Below are 16,710 nucleotides of genomic sequence, written 5' to 3' on the forward strand. Positions count from 1 at the left end.
TACTACACAATTTTCCCACTATTGTAACAGTTGATGATGTTTTTTCCCCTAATGTGCAACTCCTGGGAGGCAGTGTATGTAGTGGCGTGCAGACTCCAGAGCCTGAGAGTTCTGTTACTGTGGATTTTGGGAAAGTCATGCAACCACTATGAATCTTAAGTTTCCCCATCTGTAAAATGGGAATACAACACTTATTTCACATGGCTGTTCTGTGAGTAAATGATATGTTTAAAACATTTAGCACGGTTCCTGGCATTCCAAAAATGGTAAATATGCTGATATTTTGCCAACTATAATTTTCACAGTGCTACTGATCATAATTTTATAGATTCAATTTTTGCTTTAGACTATAGGTATATTTACCATGAGAAAAGCAAAAAGATTTAAAAATACACACACACACACACACATACATATATATATATAAAATCTGATATATAATGATGACCATTTCATTAGCTCTCAGGTGTTAAAAGTAATATAAAATTAAAAGAAAACGAAAGAGCATACTACACCAAATCTCTCTATAGATGGATACAAATCTGAATTTAAAAATGGAAGAGTAAACTGTTGCACAGAATAAAGAAGCAGGTACGGAAAAGGAGGTAGGGAGACAGATGGTATAGAAACCCATGACAAACTTGAAACCCTGTCTAATGATTAAACATTTAACTGGAGATTAAAAATTTAACTGGAAATACTTTTTACAACATAATTATGTACAACTACTGCTTTTTATAATTCAAAATTAAAGAAAAGCATATCGATACTTTTTAAACAAAAAATCCTATTTCTTTTCCTTTTTTTTTTTGGCCATGCCGCGGCTCATGGGATCTTAGTTCCCTGACCAGGGATTGAACCCACACCCTCGGCAGTGAAAGCACAGAGCCCTAACCACTGGACCACCAGGGAATTCCCGAAAAATGCTATTTCTTTTTATAATCAATCACTAAAAAACAACTGTAAAAACATTAGTTTTTCACCTGATGAACTAGAACGACTTCCCATGCTGCTGACTTCTTTATCATAGCTTCCATTCTCAACCTGATCTAACTTTCTTCGTGCTGCAGGAAAAAGAAATGGATTACTTGTGACAACTGTCATGACCACTGGCCCCCACTATCTCTGATTTTAATTGCTAAAATCACTTAGGCCAAAACGGCATAAACAACAAGAGAAATTTCTTGAACATGTACTTTCGAAAGGAGGGCTGTAGGGTCATTCATATAAAATGACATCTAGAAATGTACAGGTCATATACAAAATATATGGAAACAACATTATGATAACAACTGATACAGGCATCACTTAGGTACACAGAACCTAACTTTTGGAGTCCTGAAAGATTTCGAAGAGCTCTACACTACCACAAATTTCCCCCAAATTTCCCTTCAATCACATCTATGAAAACAAACTAAATTCTTACGGCAAATATCTGAATATATTTATATTAAGTAAATACTAAGTCTCTTTTACCATATTACTATATTTCACCCTATTTTAATACAAATATAGCAGTGGGGAATAGTAGAGAATAGGATGTCAGAATACATCTCTTATTCATCTTTGTATCCAATCACATAGCACAGACTCCCAATTTGTATGAATTTTTAAATGTAAGAAATCTGGGTTCCAGTTCTAGATGTTAATTGTTGTGTCCAGGTAATTTATAACCTTTCTGGGTCTCAGTTTCCCCTAAGAATAAGGGTTAGGGTTCAATGATCTCTAAGTGAGAGGTCTACAAGGTGGGGGCAGGTACCCTAGATGCTGCACAAAACAACTCACAGACAAGGGTAGGGAGAAAATATCAGAACTCTATTTATACTTATATTTAATCTAATCTTTTTAAATTTGTATTTTTCATGTTTTTCTAATGTGCATAAACTAGAGTAATACATGTTTAAAATTTACAAATAACTAGATACAAATTGGAGAACAAATACTTAAATACTTTTTTATTGACAGCAGTATGTGATCAACAAAGTCTAGACACTACTGCCTTGGTAAGGTACTTTCTCAATTCCTACATTTTGTGGTTCTGTGAATAAATGTCTTTTAACATAGAACATGCTATAAACTATTCATGGAACTACAAGAAGGTCAGCCATGTGGTTTATTAACATTAATACATTAAAAAGAACACACAGCTCTAATCAATGTGGGAGAAACTGATGTAAAATATACTTTTTCTATAAATCCTTAACAGTGAAAAGAAACAAAAACATTCAAGGTCTAAGTGTAGAAAAATTTTATACCTTGCTGAAGTTGTTTGGTAAGATCCTTGACACTAGAGGCATGTTTACGTCTTTGAGTTACTAATTCATCTTTTAATTCTTCGACCTGGGTACTCAATGTTTTAACTTCGGTTTGTCTACAAGTGAGTTCAGCTTGCAGAGTCTGGACTTCCTCTTTTCGCAGTTCTTCTTCTTTTAACAATCTACTTTCCTAAATATTAAATAAGATAAAAAATACCAACTTTAATATCTGTTTCAATTACTGTTCACAGTTTAAAACCTTAAAAATACTAGGTCTTTCATAGTAAATTCTTCTGTCATCACTCACTATCAGGTTTTGTTTACTGAGCTCCTCAAATTCTTTATACAGTAACGCAGGGGGATATTAATGCATCTGCCATTCTATACATGTAAAACAACATGTGATACGGGTCTCTGTATTTTTTTTTTCATGTCTCTATTTCTGGTTTAAAGTCTCAAATTATTTTTATGAGTAACCTGAAGATACTCTCACTACTTGGAAATATTAAACCATTTTTAAGCTATAAAAATATAGAAATTTAAAGTTCTTTTAAGAAATATATAATAAATCCAGTTAGGAATAACAAAAAAACCCTGGTTTTCTTACTTTCAAAAGGGAAATATTTCTTCCTAACGATGTTAGGGAAAAATTTTTATTATAAACTACATAAGTTGAAAGGAAAAACTGACATTTCTCATAGCATTTGAAATTATCAGAAAGTCAGTGCCAAAAAAAAAAAAAGAGTTTAATCAACTACCATTAAGTTTATGCTTTTAGGGAAATTTAATTTGTGCTACTTGCTATGTTGCTTTAAAAGTTAAATGTACACTTATACTTACCAAATTAATATTTGTCTGTTTCATGTGTTCACATTGGCCTTGTAACTGACTTTCACTACAGGAAAGTTTATCAAACTGTGACTGCAAAGAATTGGATTCAGATTGAAGTTGTGCATTCTTACTAGTGAGCTTTTCTGTAAACAGTAGTAGCTCAGATTCTCTTTTCCTACTGCCTTCGATGTCTTTTTGTAGGTCATTAATCAAAGAATTAAGACTTTCCACTTCTTCCTTCAAATTTTCAATTTCTTGTTTACCTCTAGAAAACAAAGTTCACAATTAAGAAAAAAATTAAACTATTAAAAGACATTAATGGTTTGAGAATTTTCATCAAATGAAATTCTTTATGAAGGTACTTTTATTCATTCATCCAAATATTTATTTGGATTACTATGAATGCCTAATATATGCTAGGAACTAAGAGCTGGGAATATACATAAGCAAGACTGACATGGCCCCTGCTTTCAAAGAACTTTTAGTCAAGTAGTGTGAAAAAACATTTTTGATGATGAAAGCAGAGTGGGTCACCTAAGCTAGTGTAAGTGATGAGTAAACTAATATTTAAAGGGTTAGCAAACTTTTCCTATAAAAGGCCCACACAGCAAACAATGTAGGCTTCTGGAGCATATGGCCTTTGTTACAACTGTTTATAACTCTGCCACTGTAGTGTGAAAGCAGCCACACATAATACATAAAGGAATGAGAGTGGCTGTGTTCCCAAAAAAAAGTTTATTGACAGAAAGAGGCAGTGAGCTGGATTTGGCTTCTGGGCCATAGTTTGCTAATTCCTGAGCTAAAGGGAAAGTAACAGTGAGTGGGAAAACAAAATATGTTCCAGGTAGAGGAAACAGTATGTGCAAAGCTGGGAAGGGAACAAGAGAATGACTTCTTGTTGGTACTAACAAACAGATGTTCAATACCAATGAGGATAAGGACAGTACTATATCCTAGCACTTAACACAGGGCTCAGCATCTAGGAGACAATTAATTAACATTTGTTAACCAACTATTGCTGAAATACAGAATAAAGAAGGAGAAGGCACAGAGGGAGAAGCAAGGTTACCAATGATCTTCCAAGCCATGTTAAGCCATCTGAACTCACTAGGCAATCCTTGAGGCAATGGGAAATCATTGAGAGGTTTGAGATTTCCTTTGTAAAAAAGATTATCCTAACCACAGTGTAGGAAACAGACTAAAAGGGAAGCAAAAAAACAAAACAGTTTAGAAGCCCTGGCAGTTTGCCAGGAGAGCTGATAATGGGTTGGACAATGGTAGCAGCAGTGGGGATGTAAACAGTAAATGGATTTGAAAGATATTAAAGAGTTAGCATCAAAAATATTTTGTGACTGGTTACATGTGTGAGGGAAAGGAAAGAAGAGCCAAGGGTAACTCCCAGGTTCCTGGGTTGGAAAATCATGTGGATGTCACACTCATCATTCATCTCAGGAACATCAGAGAAGCATATTTGTGGACAAGATACATGAATCAGTATTGGACAAATTATAAGTTTGAGGTGTCTTTGATACTTGTGTATCTGGAGCTCAGCAAAAAGGGTTGATGATAATTAACTTGAAGGTCCTGCAGCACACTACTGAAAGAGTTAGGATTACCCAGGGTTATAATAAAATAAGAACAAAAAACAGCTTTATGACATAAAGAGAAGGCTGCCAAGGAGACAGAAAAGATTGGCCAGAAAGTGGGGAGGAACACCAGGAAAGTACAAGGAAATGAAGCCAAAAGAACAGAGCATGTCAAGAAAGGTAATGGGCTTAGTGTGTCCATACTGAAAATTCAAGCAAGGCTTAATCTGGGAAATATCTACTATATTTAAGGATGCATTAGCAGTTTGTAATGGAATGCTAGGGCATTAGAATAAATGGAGAGGAACAGAAGAACAAAGCATGTGAAGAAATGGAGAACAAGCACAGATGATTCTATAAAGACATTTTTGGTTGTGAAGAAAGGGAGAAAGGAGATCATAGGAGTTTTGATGTTTTTAAGATATAATATTTAAATGTAGAAAGAAGAAAAGTCAGTAAAAAGAGGGAGGTAAGAGATAAAGGATAAAGAAGGAATAATCAAGAAAGACCCTGAGAAGGCAGAAGAGCATGGGATCCACAGTAGGAGTAGGGACCACAATTTGATTCAGAAAGAATAGGAACATTTCTTCCATAATAACAGAAGGAAAAGAGAAATGACTGCAGATGCAGGCAAGTTCATAGGACTGATAGCAAGAGGTTGAGAGAACTGTCACCTGACAGCTCCCTTTTTTTCTGTGAAGTAAGAGGTAATCGCCTGACAAGAGTAAAGAGCAAGGTGAGAGGGAAGATCAGAAGTGTGAAGAAAGCAGTAAGGTTTGGAATAATGCTAAGAAGATGGGGAGAACGCTCTGACTAAGGACATATGGTAGGACTGGAGGTGCATTAGGATTCCCAGTTGAGGTTGGTTGCTAACCATGAATTTATAGCAGCATCAATCTGGATGATCTTGAGGATTTCTTCAGCAACACTCAGCAGCCTGGGTGTTGCTAGGGTATGAAGAAGAAGGTATCTGGATCCAGCCTGAATCCAGGCTCTCTCAGGTAATGTCGTAAGTAGAATTTAGCTAAATGGCTTTATAAGAAGCCAAGGAATAGGACTTCCCTGGTGGCGCAGTGGTTAAGAATCTGCCTGCCAATGCAGGGGACACAGGTTCGAGCCCTGCTCCAGGAAGATCCCACATGCTGCAGAGCAACTAAGCCCATGAGCCACAACTACTGAGCCTGCACTCTAGAGCCCACGAGCCACAACCACTGAGTCCACGCACCACAACTACTGAAGTCCACATGCCTAGAGCCCATGCTCTGCAACGAGAAGCCACCACAATGAGAAGCATGCGCACCACAACAAAGAGTAGCTCCCACTCACCGCAACTAGAGAAAGCCCGTGTGTAGCAACAAAGACCCAAAGCAGCCCCCAAAAATAAATAAAATAAATTTATAAAAAAAAAGAAAAGAAGCCAAGGAATAATGTTACCTCCTGACCTTGAGCTACATACATGCAAAGATATAGACATAGATACATATCTATCTCTTAGAAGAAAACCTACTTATACTGTGTATAAGTAATAGAATTTGAAAGCTAAGGAATGGATAAAAAACTACAATCCATTCTGTCTTATAAATAACTACTGCCAAAAAAAAAAAAAAAAACTACTGCCAATATTTAGGGAATATAAACTTTGATTTTTAGAAGCCGTGATGGGAACTACAAAGAAAACCCAAAATAAGTTCAAATGAAGACAGGAATTAAAGTTTTTTTTATCTAGTAAAATATAAAATTACTCTTATTTAATGCAACAATTGCATTTAAAAACAGAAACAAGATAGAATCAAAAAGCCTGTCGATTAGCATAAACAGAAGTTGCTCATTTTATACCTTTGATGCTGCTCCTGTATCTGACCTGCAATTTTCACTTTGTCCAATAAATTCTGAATTTCAGCTTTTTGGCGATTAATAATTTCTTTATATTTTGATAATTCATCTTCTGTTCTCAATCGTTCATCTTCTAGACATTTTACCTATCAAATCATCATAATTGAGTTAAACTACAAACAATATTTTCTTGTTCTTTATTAGCTATTTCAGACAGTGGTTATATATTAATAATCTAAGCTAAATTCTGAAGCAATATTAATTAACATGAAGAAAATATAATAGGAAGTTAACAGTCTTGGGTTTCAGTCTCAGATTTCTCATGATTTAGTCATGGGATTTTTAACATGCCACTTCATTCTGGCTGAATCTCCATTTTCTCATCTGAAAAGAGGATGTACGTTCCCTATCTGCCTCAAAGTACTGGCATGAAAAACAAATAGAAAGGTACATGAAAGACACTTTAAAAATTATTAAGTGATCGCAAATTCAAGGTGGTTACCTAAAAGCCTATTTCTAAATAAATGAAAGATATATAATGATAACATATTTCACACTTATATTAAAAGGGCAAATATTCTTAAAATGAGAACCATAACACTAGAAAAGATTTAAGAGGTTGTTAGAAATTAAAACTGTATACAAGGGACTTCCTTGGTGGTCCAGTGGTTAAGAATCTGCCTTCCAATGCAGGGGATGTGGGTTCAATCCCTGGTCAGGGAACTAGGATCCCCCATGCTGCAGAGCAACTAAGCCCATGCACCGCAACTACTTAGCCTGCGTGCTCTAGCGCCCACGTGAGAGCCCGCAACTAAGAGAGCCCGCATGCTGCAACTACTGAGTCCGCGTGCCACACTAGAGAGAAGCCTGCACGCTGCAATGAAGAGCCCACATGCCACAACGAAAGACCCCGCATGATGCAATGAAGATCCTGTGTGCTGCAACTAAGACCCAACGCAATCAAATAAATAAATAAATAAACAAGCAAGCAAACATTTTTTAAAAAAACTGTATACAAGACTATTAAATATACCTAGGAGAAATGTAAAGGTTTTCTATTATTTTCTTTCTTTTCTTTTCTCATTAATTAATTTTATTTATTTATTTTTGGCTGCATTGGGTCTTCATTGCTGCGTGCAGGCTTTCTCTACTTTCTCTAGTTGCAGCAAGCGGGGCTACTCTTTGTTGCGGTGCGCAGGCTTCTCATTGTGGTGGCTTCTCTTTGTTGCGGAACACAGGCTCTAGGCACGCAGGCTCAGTAGTTGTGGCTCACGGGCTGTAGAGCACAGGCTCAGCAGTTGTGGCACACGGGCTTAGTTGCTCCGTGGCATGTGGGATCTTCCCAGTCCAGGGCTCGAATCTGTGTCCCCTGCATTGGCAGGCAGATTCTTAACCACTGCGCCACCAGGGCAGTCCCTTTCTATTATTTTCTGACACAGCTCTAAAGCCCATGTAACAGAGGACCAAGGATAACTTATAGATAAAGCAAATGTGCTGTGAAACAGGAATGTTTGGCAAACACTTTAAAGGGACTGAAATGGAAGACACTTTTATTTCTCTAAGAGTCAATTTTGTTGCTAGGGAATAGACATGCTACTATTTGATTTTGGAATATTTCTATATAAATATCCTTTCCCCAAGATTTAAAAATCAGAATGAGTACAAAATTAAAGATAGTTATCCTTCCTCTGGAGTCATGACTAAAGACTGAATTACCTTTGTTCTCAGTGTTCGTAGCTCATCCATGCCCTCCTTAAATGTCCTCTTCAGATCTTCTAGTTCCTTTATTTTGGCATGATGCATCTTTAAAAAAGTTTAAAAGAAACCACAAATCATTATATACTAAACCAGATCTAAAATTTATTACCTGCTCCTTCCAGAAGGCCTTAAAGTAGCTGGCAATAAGTACTTGTTTCTCTCCTCTATATTATACCATCCAAGGTATACAAAGAACAAAGCTACTCACTTCTAGCTGGTCAGATTTTTCTTGCATTTGTTTTTCAAGTTCTCCTTTTGTGACTCTAAGCTTGGCATCAAGCTCATTTGATTTAATTTCTTCTGATTCCTAATGGGAAAGAAATGACAAAAGTATGACAATTTTTAAAGTTTTATGCTTTGAAATGTGAAGAAGGCTTTTGCAATTAAGTTTCCTCATCGTGAAATACATAGCTCATGTATGTAAAATTGATGACTGTACTCAAATATTTTAAATACGTCAATTTTGCACCAACTAGAAGAGCATACTTAACATATATAACATAATAGAATGGGCTCTTTTTTTAAGTTATACATTTTCTTGTACTCTTCATTCTTCTAACGTTTTCTAGTGTTTTTATTTGGTTGAAAACTTCTCTAGTAAGATCTCTATTTAACCTGCAAGTACTTTAACATAGGAAATAGCCTGTATTTAATTTAGCTGCCCTACCAAATCTATTCCACACTTCGAATATTGTAGATACAAAAATTTATGAAACAAGAGTACTGATATCTGGCATAATTTGTTACTAATCTATTCAAAAATTTAAGCATACCTGATATGTTTTTATCATATCCTGACAATTTTTCCGAATTTGATCTGCTTCTTCCTTTGCTTGAGTTAATTTTGTTGTTGTCTCTTTGAGTTTATCTTTGGTTTCCTGCATTGACAAAAAGACAATGTGAGATGATAGAAAATATATATTGGTCTCTGTCCCCAGTTCCTGGCACAGAGCTCCTAAAACCCTTGTAATTTTTTAAGTGATAAAAACATTAGGAGCATCTCTTGTTCTAATACTGGTCTTTAACCTCTGTTCCTGCCACAGAGCTCCTGAAATCCTCATAATTTCCCAAGTGATAGGAGTGTCTTTTGTTCTACTGAGGTGACTCTGACTGGACTTCTGGATGACAGCTGGTCCCCAGAAAGACCAAGTCATGGTTAGAAGCTTGGACTTTTCAACCCTGTCCCCCATTCCCTTGAGAAGGCAGAAGGGTAAAAATGGAGTTAATGATCAATCTCAAGCCTATGTGATGAAGCCTCCACAAAAAAACAAAAGTATGAGGCTCGGGGAGCTTCCAGATGGTGCACACATCCAATATCGAGAAGGTGACACACCCTAACTCCAGAGGGACAGAAGCTCCTGCACTTGGGACCTTCCCAGACCTCACCTTATGTATCTCTTTATCTGACTGTTCATCTGACCCTTTATAATGTCCTTTAATAAACTGGTAAAGGTAAATAACTGTACTCATTCCCCGAGTTCTGTGTGGTACTGTAGCAAATTTTTGAACCCAAGGCGGGGGGGGGGGGGTTGTTAGAACCTCCAATCTATAGCCAGTTGATCAGAAGAACAGGTGATAACCTGGGCTTGGGACTGGTGCCTGAAGTGGGAGGTGGGGGAAGTCTTGTGGGACTGAGCCTTTAACCTGTGGGATCTGACACTATCTCTGGATCGATAGTGTCAAAACTGAGTTAAGTTGTAGGCCACTCAGCTGGTATCACAGAGAATGGCTTGTTGTGGGGAAAAGCCTTCTCACATTGGTAACCAGAAGTGACAGAAGTGAAGTGTTCTGTGTAAAAGTAAAAGAGACACAAAGGGAAGAAACCCACAGTAGGGAGAACTGGATTTTTCCCTACACTGAAGGAAAACTGGGCTTTTCCTTTACAGACAGCAAGGTTGGCATAGTGATGTGATGAATGGTGAGAACAATGACCAGACAGTAGAGAAGCTCTTGTCGTAGCACTGCCACTGGAGTCAGATACTATTTTAGTAATAACATTTTATGCTTCTGACAAAAAACTAAATGTGGCCTGAACAGTTAATTGATAGTCATTAAATAAAGTTAAATTTGATAGAGTTTTCATCAAATCACTAGAAGTTACTAACCTGAAAAGACAAAAAGAGCAAAGTGTTTAAGCAGTTCTTTGTAGATCCATATAAAAGTCAATTGTTTGGTTTATGGCCAACGTATCTATTCAAAACTTTTTTACAGATTCATGCTGCAATTTGGTTTCTGTTCCTAACTACTCTCCTAAAATAACAATTCTGAAGGTCTGCAGGGACTACTTTCTCATCAAATCCAATTGCTTTTTCTCATTTCTTCTTCTTGACTTACCTGTTCCAGTTCTGATCACTCCTGACTCTGAATAGCCTTCCTCTGTTTACAAGACAACATACTCCTGTTTTTGCCCACTTCATCATTGCCTTCGCTGTCTCCTTGACTAGCTAGACTTCCTGTGGTGACTGTCCCAGTACAGCCCTACCCTGTAGCTCCAACATTCTCCTTCAGAGTACCCATCCAGTCCCATAATTTGGGCTATCATGTGGATTTCAAATGAGAGTTTAGGTATCATCTCCTCCTAGTAGCTTCCCTTCAGAAAGGGGTAGAAGTTGCTATTCTGCCTTCCCATAGATAGAATCCAGGGAATCCCTAGATTGTAACACTTGATACATTGTACAGCAGCTTACATGCTTCCCCCACTGAGGATACAGCTTCTGGATAACACCTAGCTCAGTAGTTGCCACATATTAATTGTTCATGTAATAAATGTTGAACTAACAAAGGAATACCTAACATAAACCTTCTGTTCTAGTTAGGTTGGTTTTCTCAAACACCAAATATTCATCTCCCTTTTCTCTCTTATCTTGCTGTTCCTCCACTTGGAATGCCTTTCCTGTCATCTCTTAATGTAAGTTGCATCTATCCTTCACACACGGCTTCTTATACATCATTTTGGTTTTGGATAAACCTACCATACAATTAAGTGCCTACTTACATACTTTCAGTTGCAGGTCTTTTAAAAATAATTTCACTTATATTAAAACTGTGTTACTTTTAAAATTTAAACATTTGAAGGCTTTTTCAAATATTGTTTTTTAAAATATGAGAATATTAGCTCAACAACAAGAAGGAGAGAGAGATAGAGAACAGAACTTTATCTGTTTTACCCCCCCACTTCTATATCATCAATAACTAAAACAGAGCCTGATACATAGTAGGTACTCACTTCATTTATTCAAAACATAGCAATTGAGAGATTCCTGTGTCAAATACAATTTCAAATGGTTTGTAGCCCTGTGTGAGCCCTAAGGATTGTTGCCCCTACTCCTTCTGGCAGTTCTTTCTCTGCCCATATAGTTTCCTAACACTCATTTGCTGATCAGCAATTAGCTCAGAAACCTACCATTCTCTAACCTATCTTTGACCACTGTCAACAGACACTTCTCCCTACAGTTTTCTCTGATATTATAATATACAAATATCCAAAGGTTAACAGTTCTACCAACTTAGGATTATTTAAAGAGATGCCAATGATAATTTAAACAATATCATTAAGCCTATTTTTGAAAATGTGGTAACTGTTATAAATAACATGGCTCTTTTGTTTAAATCATATTTCAAAGTTTTTTTTTTTACTTCACATTCTATCATCTTCAGATTTTTATTACTGCTTACACCAGTTCAGTTACTGCTTAAAATTATGGCATCAGGTACCAGCCTTTATCACCACTTTTTATTATATTGTTTAATAATATGATATTCATTATATACAATACCAAAAGAATTATATTCATAATAAACAGATAAGGAAACTTTCTTTGTTATGTTTATATTTAAATAAAAATTCATATTTCTTGATTATAAGAATTGTATCATCACTAACATTTTTTTAAGAATTTCCAGAGTTTACTTTCAATTTTGATAACCTACATATTCTCTTCCCCCGAACCTGACAATGTTTAATAGAAAATATAGAACACTAAAAATGCTTAAAGAACAAAGTCACTGAGGGGTTAAAAACAATGAATGATAAAACAACATTCTATCCAATTTAATATGTAAATCATGCAAGGAAGTATCTTTTTATGATCACCAAATATTCAGGCCCAAGCTATCCTACAGGAGTCACTAAGCTTTATGCCTCATTAATAACTATTACTGCATGTGCTCTTAAAACTGATTCTAATAATTTTTCCACTGTATTACAGTACTCACCTTGTGTGAATCCATTTCTGCTTTTAATTTGTTTTGTGCCCATTTTACTTTAATGATTTGAGAGTTGATATCTTCCTTTAATTTGTCTATTTCTCTGACGAGTCTAGTAGTTTCACCTTCCTAAAATAATATCACCAGGTCATATTTTTCATTTAAACAACCAACCAATCATTTGTGTATCTTTTATATCTCAAGATAATCAATGCAGTAACACTATAATTCAGGGCTAGCACATTACGGCCTATAAACTGACTTAAAGTTCAATTCATAAGAGGACAGTAAAAGCCTAAAACCAATTAATAGACATAAGGTGATTAACATTTATATCTTAACCAACTAGTACACTGTGAGTATAAGCGTACCTTTCTGATTCTTCTCAACTGGCTGACATTAAGGTGAAATATGAATTAAATTGGTTTTGCCAGAATTCTTGAGAACAATGACAACATTCCTGAACTAAAAGTTAATTAATAAAAAATACCATTGATTACCAAGAAATGATAACCTACTGGACACAAGACTACGCCATGAGGATGCTAGCTAATAGCAAGGATTCTAAATAGCACAGTAATTAAATCTCCTTGGACAGCATGTAAGAACATGTTTTTCTACAAGTAAAATATAAATTCTATGATGTCTAAGTAAGTGTTACATTAAGATTCTGGTCAAAGTATACTTCTGGCTCAAAAACTACTCACATTGTGACACACCATGTATATCTTTTACCAAAATAAAATCTTCCTTTGAAGCACAAAGTCATTTCTTCAACATGTAGATTTTAAAAGAAAGTTTTTAAAAAGATCTGTCTAATAAACAACATGTCAGTTTCTTATCTTTTCATAGGAAAAACTTTTTGCAGCTAAGTAACAAGGTATTGGAATTATTAAAGCATTCTTTGAAGGTAAACTAAGAAAAACTTTATGTTTAACAGTGGTTTAACCATGTTAAGTTATGATTATTTGATTAAATAAGGAAAAGCAAAGAGAGTAAGTTTCAAATAAGATACAATATCAAAAGTTATACCTTTGTTTCGTACAGCTGGTGCAGCCGTCCTTTCTCCTGAGAAAGTTGCTTAATTTTGTTAGTGTTTTTCTCATATTCTTTATTTGCATCTCTAAGTTTTTTTTCAAGTATCTCTTTTTCCTTTCGAAGGTCTAAAGATTCCTTCTCGCCTCTTACATACTTCATTACCATTGCTTCTTTTTCCTGGCGTGCCTCTTCACATTTCTTGTTGGCCTTTGAAAATAATATCTAGCATTAATAAAACTTATTTTTCAAATAAAAATTAATTAAAACAAATAATATTTTCCTATAATATCACCAATGTATTTTTTGGTCTTTTACACAAGATTTTCAGGACCTGTGTCATGAAATTTTAAAAAAGAGAAATGATACAATGAACAAATTAATATCATTAATATTTGCTTCTTCCCTTTCCTATTCCTTTTCATTTAGCTAATATGGTTGCTATTTTCTGCTTACTCCTTCAGATCACTTTTCCACTCTTTCCTAGCCCACCCTGTGCTCTGGGAAAGTAACCATCAGGGACCATATCAACAAGTTTCTTTGCCCTCATACTTCCAGTTGGGTTTGGCCAACAGGAGGCACTAAGCAGAAGATTAGGAGGGTAGGCAGAGAATGAGATCTGGCTCCTCCAGAATCATACACTCTTCCTGTCAGGTGACCTCTCTATGCAACTACCTTCTCTGGGTTGTACTACCTGCACCGTCTCCTTATTCCTTTAGCCCAAAGAGTGATAATGGCTCCTCCAGCAGCCCCAGGATCCTGCATTTTCCCAGGTTGGACTCCCTTAATCTCACCCATACCTTTGTAAAGAGTCCTTTTATGAAATTCTCCCCAAATCACCAGTTTCTGTTTTCTGTCAGGATCCTGAGTCTATGGCTGACAATTTCTAAAATCTATAATCTTAGCTCCCTCACAAAAAAGTAAGTAATATGCTAATTAGTGATCACTGGGTTCCTCTGTATGAAAAGTATTTGGCATTTTAACAAGAAATACCTAATTGGATTAGGTGTGACATCTATCTATATACTAACTTAAAATTCTCTGTAACTATAAGCTGGTACTCCATACTGTGAAATTTCATACAATGAAAACTTCTACAGATAGCCCTTCATTTAAGTAAATTCATAGTTTGCAAATATGATGAAGCACATACTTATTTTACAGAAGATGGATCCTTAAACTTTAAGGATCTTCAATGGCATCTAGTGGTAAACTCCAACTAATACTATAACTGAATTGAAGTAGGTTTAGCGTTAGGATAATGTGGGGAAACCTCCTATGCTCTGATAAAAGTGACTGACAAAAAATGTTTCATGAAGTTCTGCTACAGCTGATAAGCACATCGAGTAACCACTCAAAATACTATACATATAAGTATTTTTAAAAATCATCCAATTTGGATTTTTCCCCCATTGAAATAGCCTACTAATTTTCAAGAGAAATTAAAGAAAACACTGGAATAGGGATGGCAGAGATCCCTGAGGATCTGATGACATGCTTGTGGACAAATGATTGACAAAACCGTGATGGAATTGGCTGACAGAATTAGCTAGATTTTTAGATAACTGAATAACTGTACTTAGAAAAAGTCAACTAATGGTAATGTCAACTTTAAAAGAAGTCCAGTTCCATGATAACTTAATGCTTAGATAATGGATTAGCTTTTGGGAACACAATGAAGAATAAGCCATGGTAAGTCCTGGAAGAGCTCACTACCTAGTAAGAACAACACATAAACGAAGATTATGAAACAATTTCTAGTGGATGAATGTACAAAGTTCTTTGAAAATACAAAAATACTAACAGTCCCTGGGAAGGGTTGGCATGAAGGGTGAAAGATGCTATTTGTACCTGAACTAGGTGCTACACTTGAGCTAGACATTGAAGGACTCAGTAAAGGGATCAGTCAAGGAAAGGAATTCAAGCTAGAGTGGTTATCATGTGGTTATTTTAGGCTCAAATGCCTAAAAGTATAAAATAGCATGATATATTTAGAGGACATTAAATTATTCTGTAGTGATTAAATTTGGTGTGTTGATTGCAGTGGAGAGGAAGTAGTTATAAAACAGAAAAGGAGGTAGAGATCAGATCCTGAAAGGAAGAAGGACTTCTCTTCTTGTCATGCTAATGATTTGAGATTTTATCCTACAGGCAAAGAGAAGCCAAAGACGGATTTAATAAAAGGTGTTTTAAATTTTATTAAATTAAATTGTGTTTTAAAAAGATACCTGGTAGCAACATGGAAACTTCACTGAAGAGATAAGAAGCAGAAAACAGATAATTATAATACATGAGATAACATATTACAAGGTTCTTAACTACAGGAGGGGATATGCACCAGAATGTCCTGTTACCCAGAGTCATCCCTGAATCAGCTGCAAAAGAATAACGTGGGGTGGGACTTCCCTGGTGATCCAGTGGTAAAGAATCTGCCTTCCAATGCAGGTGATGCAGGTTCGATCCCTGGTTGGGGAACTAAGATCCCACATGCCACAGGGCAACTAAGCCCGTGCGCCACAACTACTGAGCCCGCATACCTCAACTAGAGAACCCGTGTGCTGCAAACTACACAGCCCATGCGCTCTGGAGCCCTCGTGCCACAACTAGAGAAGTCTGCGTACCACAACTAGAGAGGAGCCCGTGCAGTGCAATGAAGAGCCCGCATGTCGCAACTAAGACACGACACAGCCAAAAATAAATAAATAAATTAAAATTTAAATAAATAAAACAAATGGATTAAAAAAAAAAAAAAAAGAATAACCTGGGGTGCTAAAAGTTCACATTTCTATATCCCACCCCAGATAATAGCAGCACCTACTTCATAGATTGTTGGGAGTATCAAATGAGATAATTGACTACTCTTTAAGCTTCTATTGAAAGTCAGTCCATTACGGCACAGATAAAGAGGAGTCAGTAAAAGTCTTCGGATTTGACTAGTTTTAAGATGTTTACCATTGACTTGGATGAAGATATGAATAACATAGTTGATAGGATTCAATAGTCAACTAAAATTAAGATAAATTGTAGAAGTAGTTCTGCTTCTCCAAGTATGGCAGATGAACCCTCCCCATTCAAAACACCTAAAATTTTAGATGAAGTACAACAAATGTTTTTTTAATGCACAGTTGAGCTCACAAGAAAGTATGGGAGGGCTTCCCTGGTGGCGCAGTGGTTGAGAGTCCGCCTGCCGATGCAGGGGAGACGGG

At 36.1% G+C, this 16,710-nt stretch overlaps 1 protein-coding gene across 2 annotated transcripts in view; it reads right to left on the reverse strand.

Moving 5' to 3' along the window:
* The window catches only part of CCDC186 (coiled-coil domain containing 186), a 47,500-nt gene that overhangs the window by 7,666 nt on the left and 23,124 nt on the right, over positions 1-16,710 (reverse strand). For both annotated transcript variants that reach the window (XM_029245801.1, XM_029245802.1), the window contains 9 exons: positions 13,502-13,714; positions 12,479-12,598; positions 9,037-9,141; positions 8,472-8,570; positions 8,222-8,308; positions 6,509-6,651; positions 3,096-3,351; positions 2,256-2,445; positions 984-1,064 (listed from right to left, as the gene is read on the reverse strand). In XM_029245801.1, coding sequence (XP_029101634.1) covers positions 984-1,064; positions 2,256-2,445; positions 3,096-3,351; positions 6,509-6,651; positions 8,222-8,308; positions 8,472-8,570; positions 9,037-9,141; positions 12,479-12,598; positions 13,502-13,714 — 1,294 coding nt within the window. The remainder of the gene's footprint in view (positions 1-983; positions 1,065-2,255; positions 2,446-3,095; positions 3,352-6,508; positions 6,652-8,221; positions 8,309-8,471; positions 8,571-9,036; positions 9,142-12,478; positions 12,599-13,501; positions 13,715-16,710) is intronic.

The sequence above is a fragment of the Monodon monoceros genome, unplaced genomic scaffold, assembly GCF_005190385.1.
Source record: "Monodon monoceros isolate NGI ecotype Baffin Bay Population unplaced genomic scaffold, NGI_Narwhal_1 Super_Scaffold_4, whole genome shotgun sequence".
NCBI lineage: Eukaryota > Metazoa > Chordata > Mammalia > Artiodactyla > Monodontidae > Monodon > Monodon monoceros.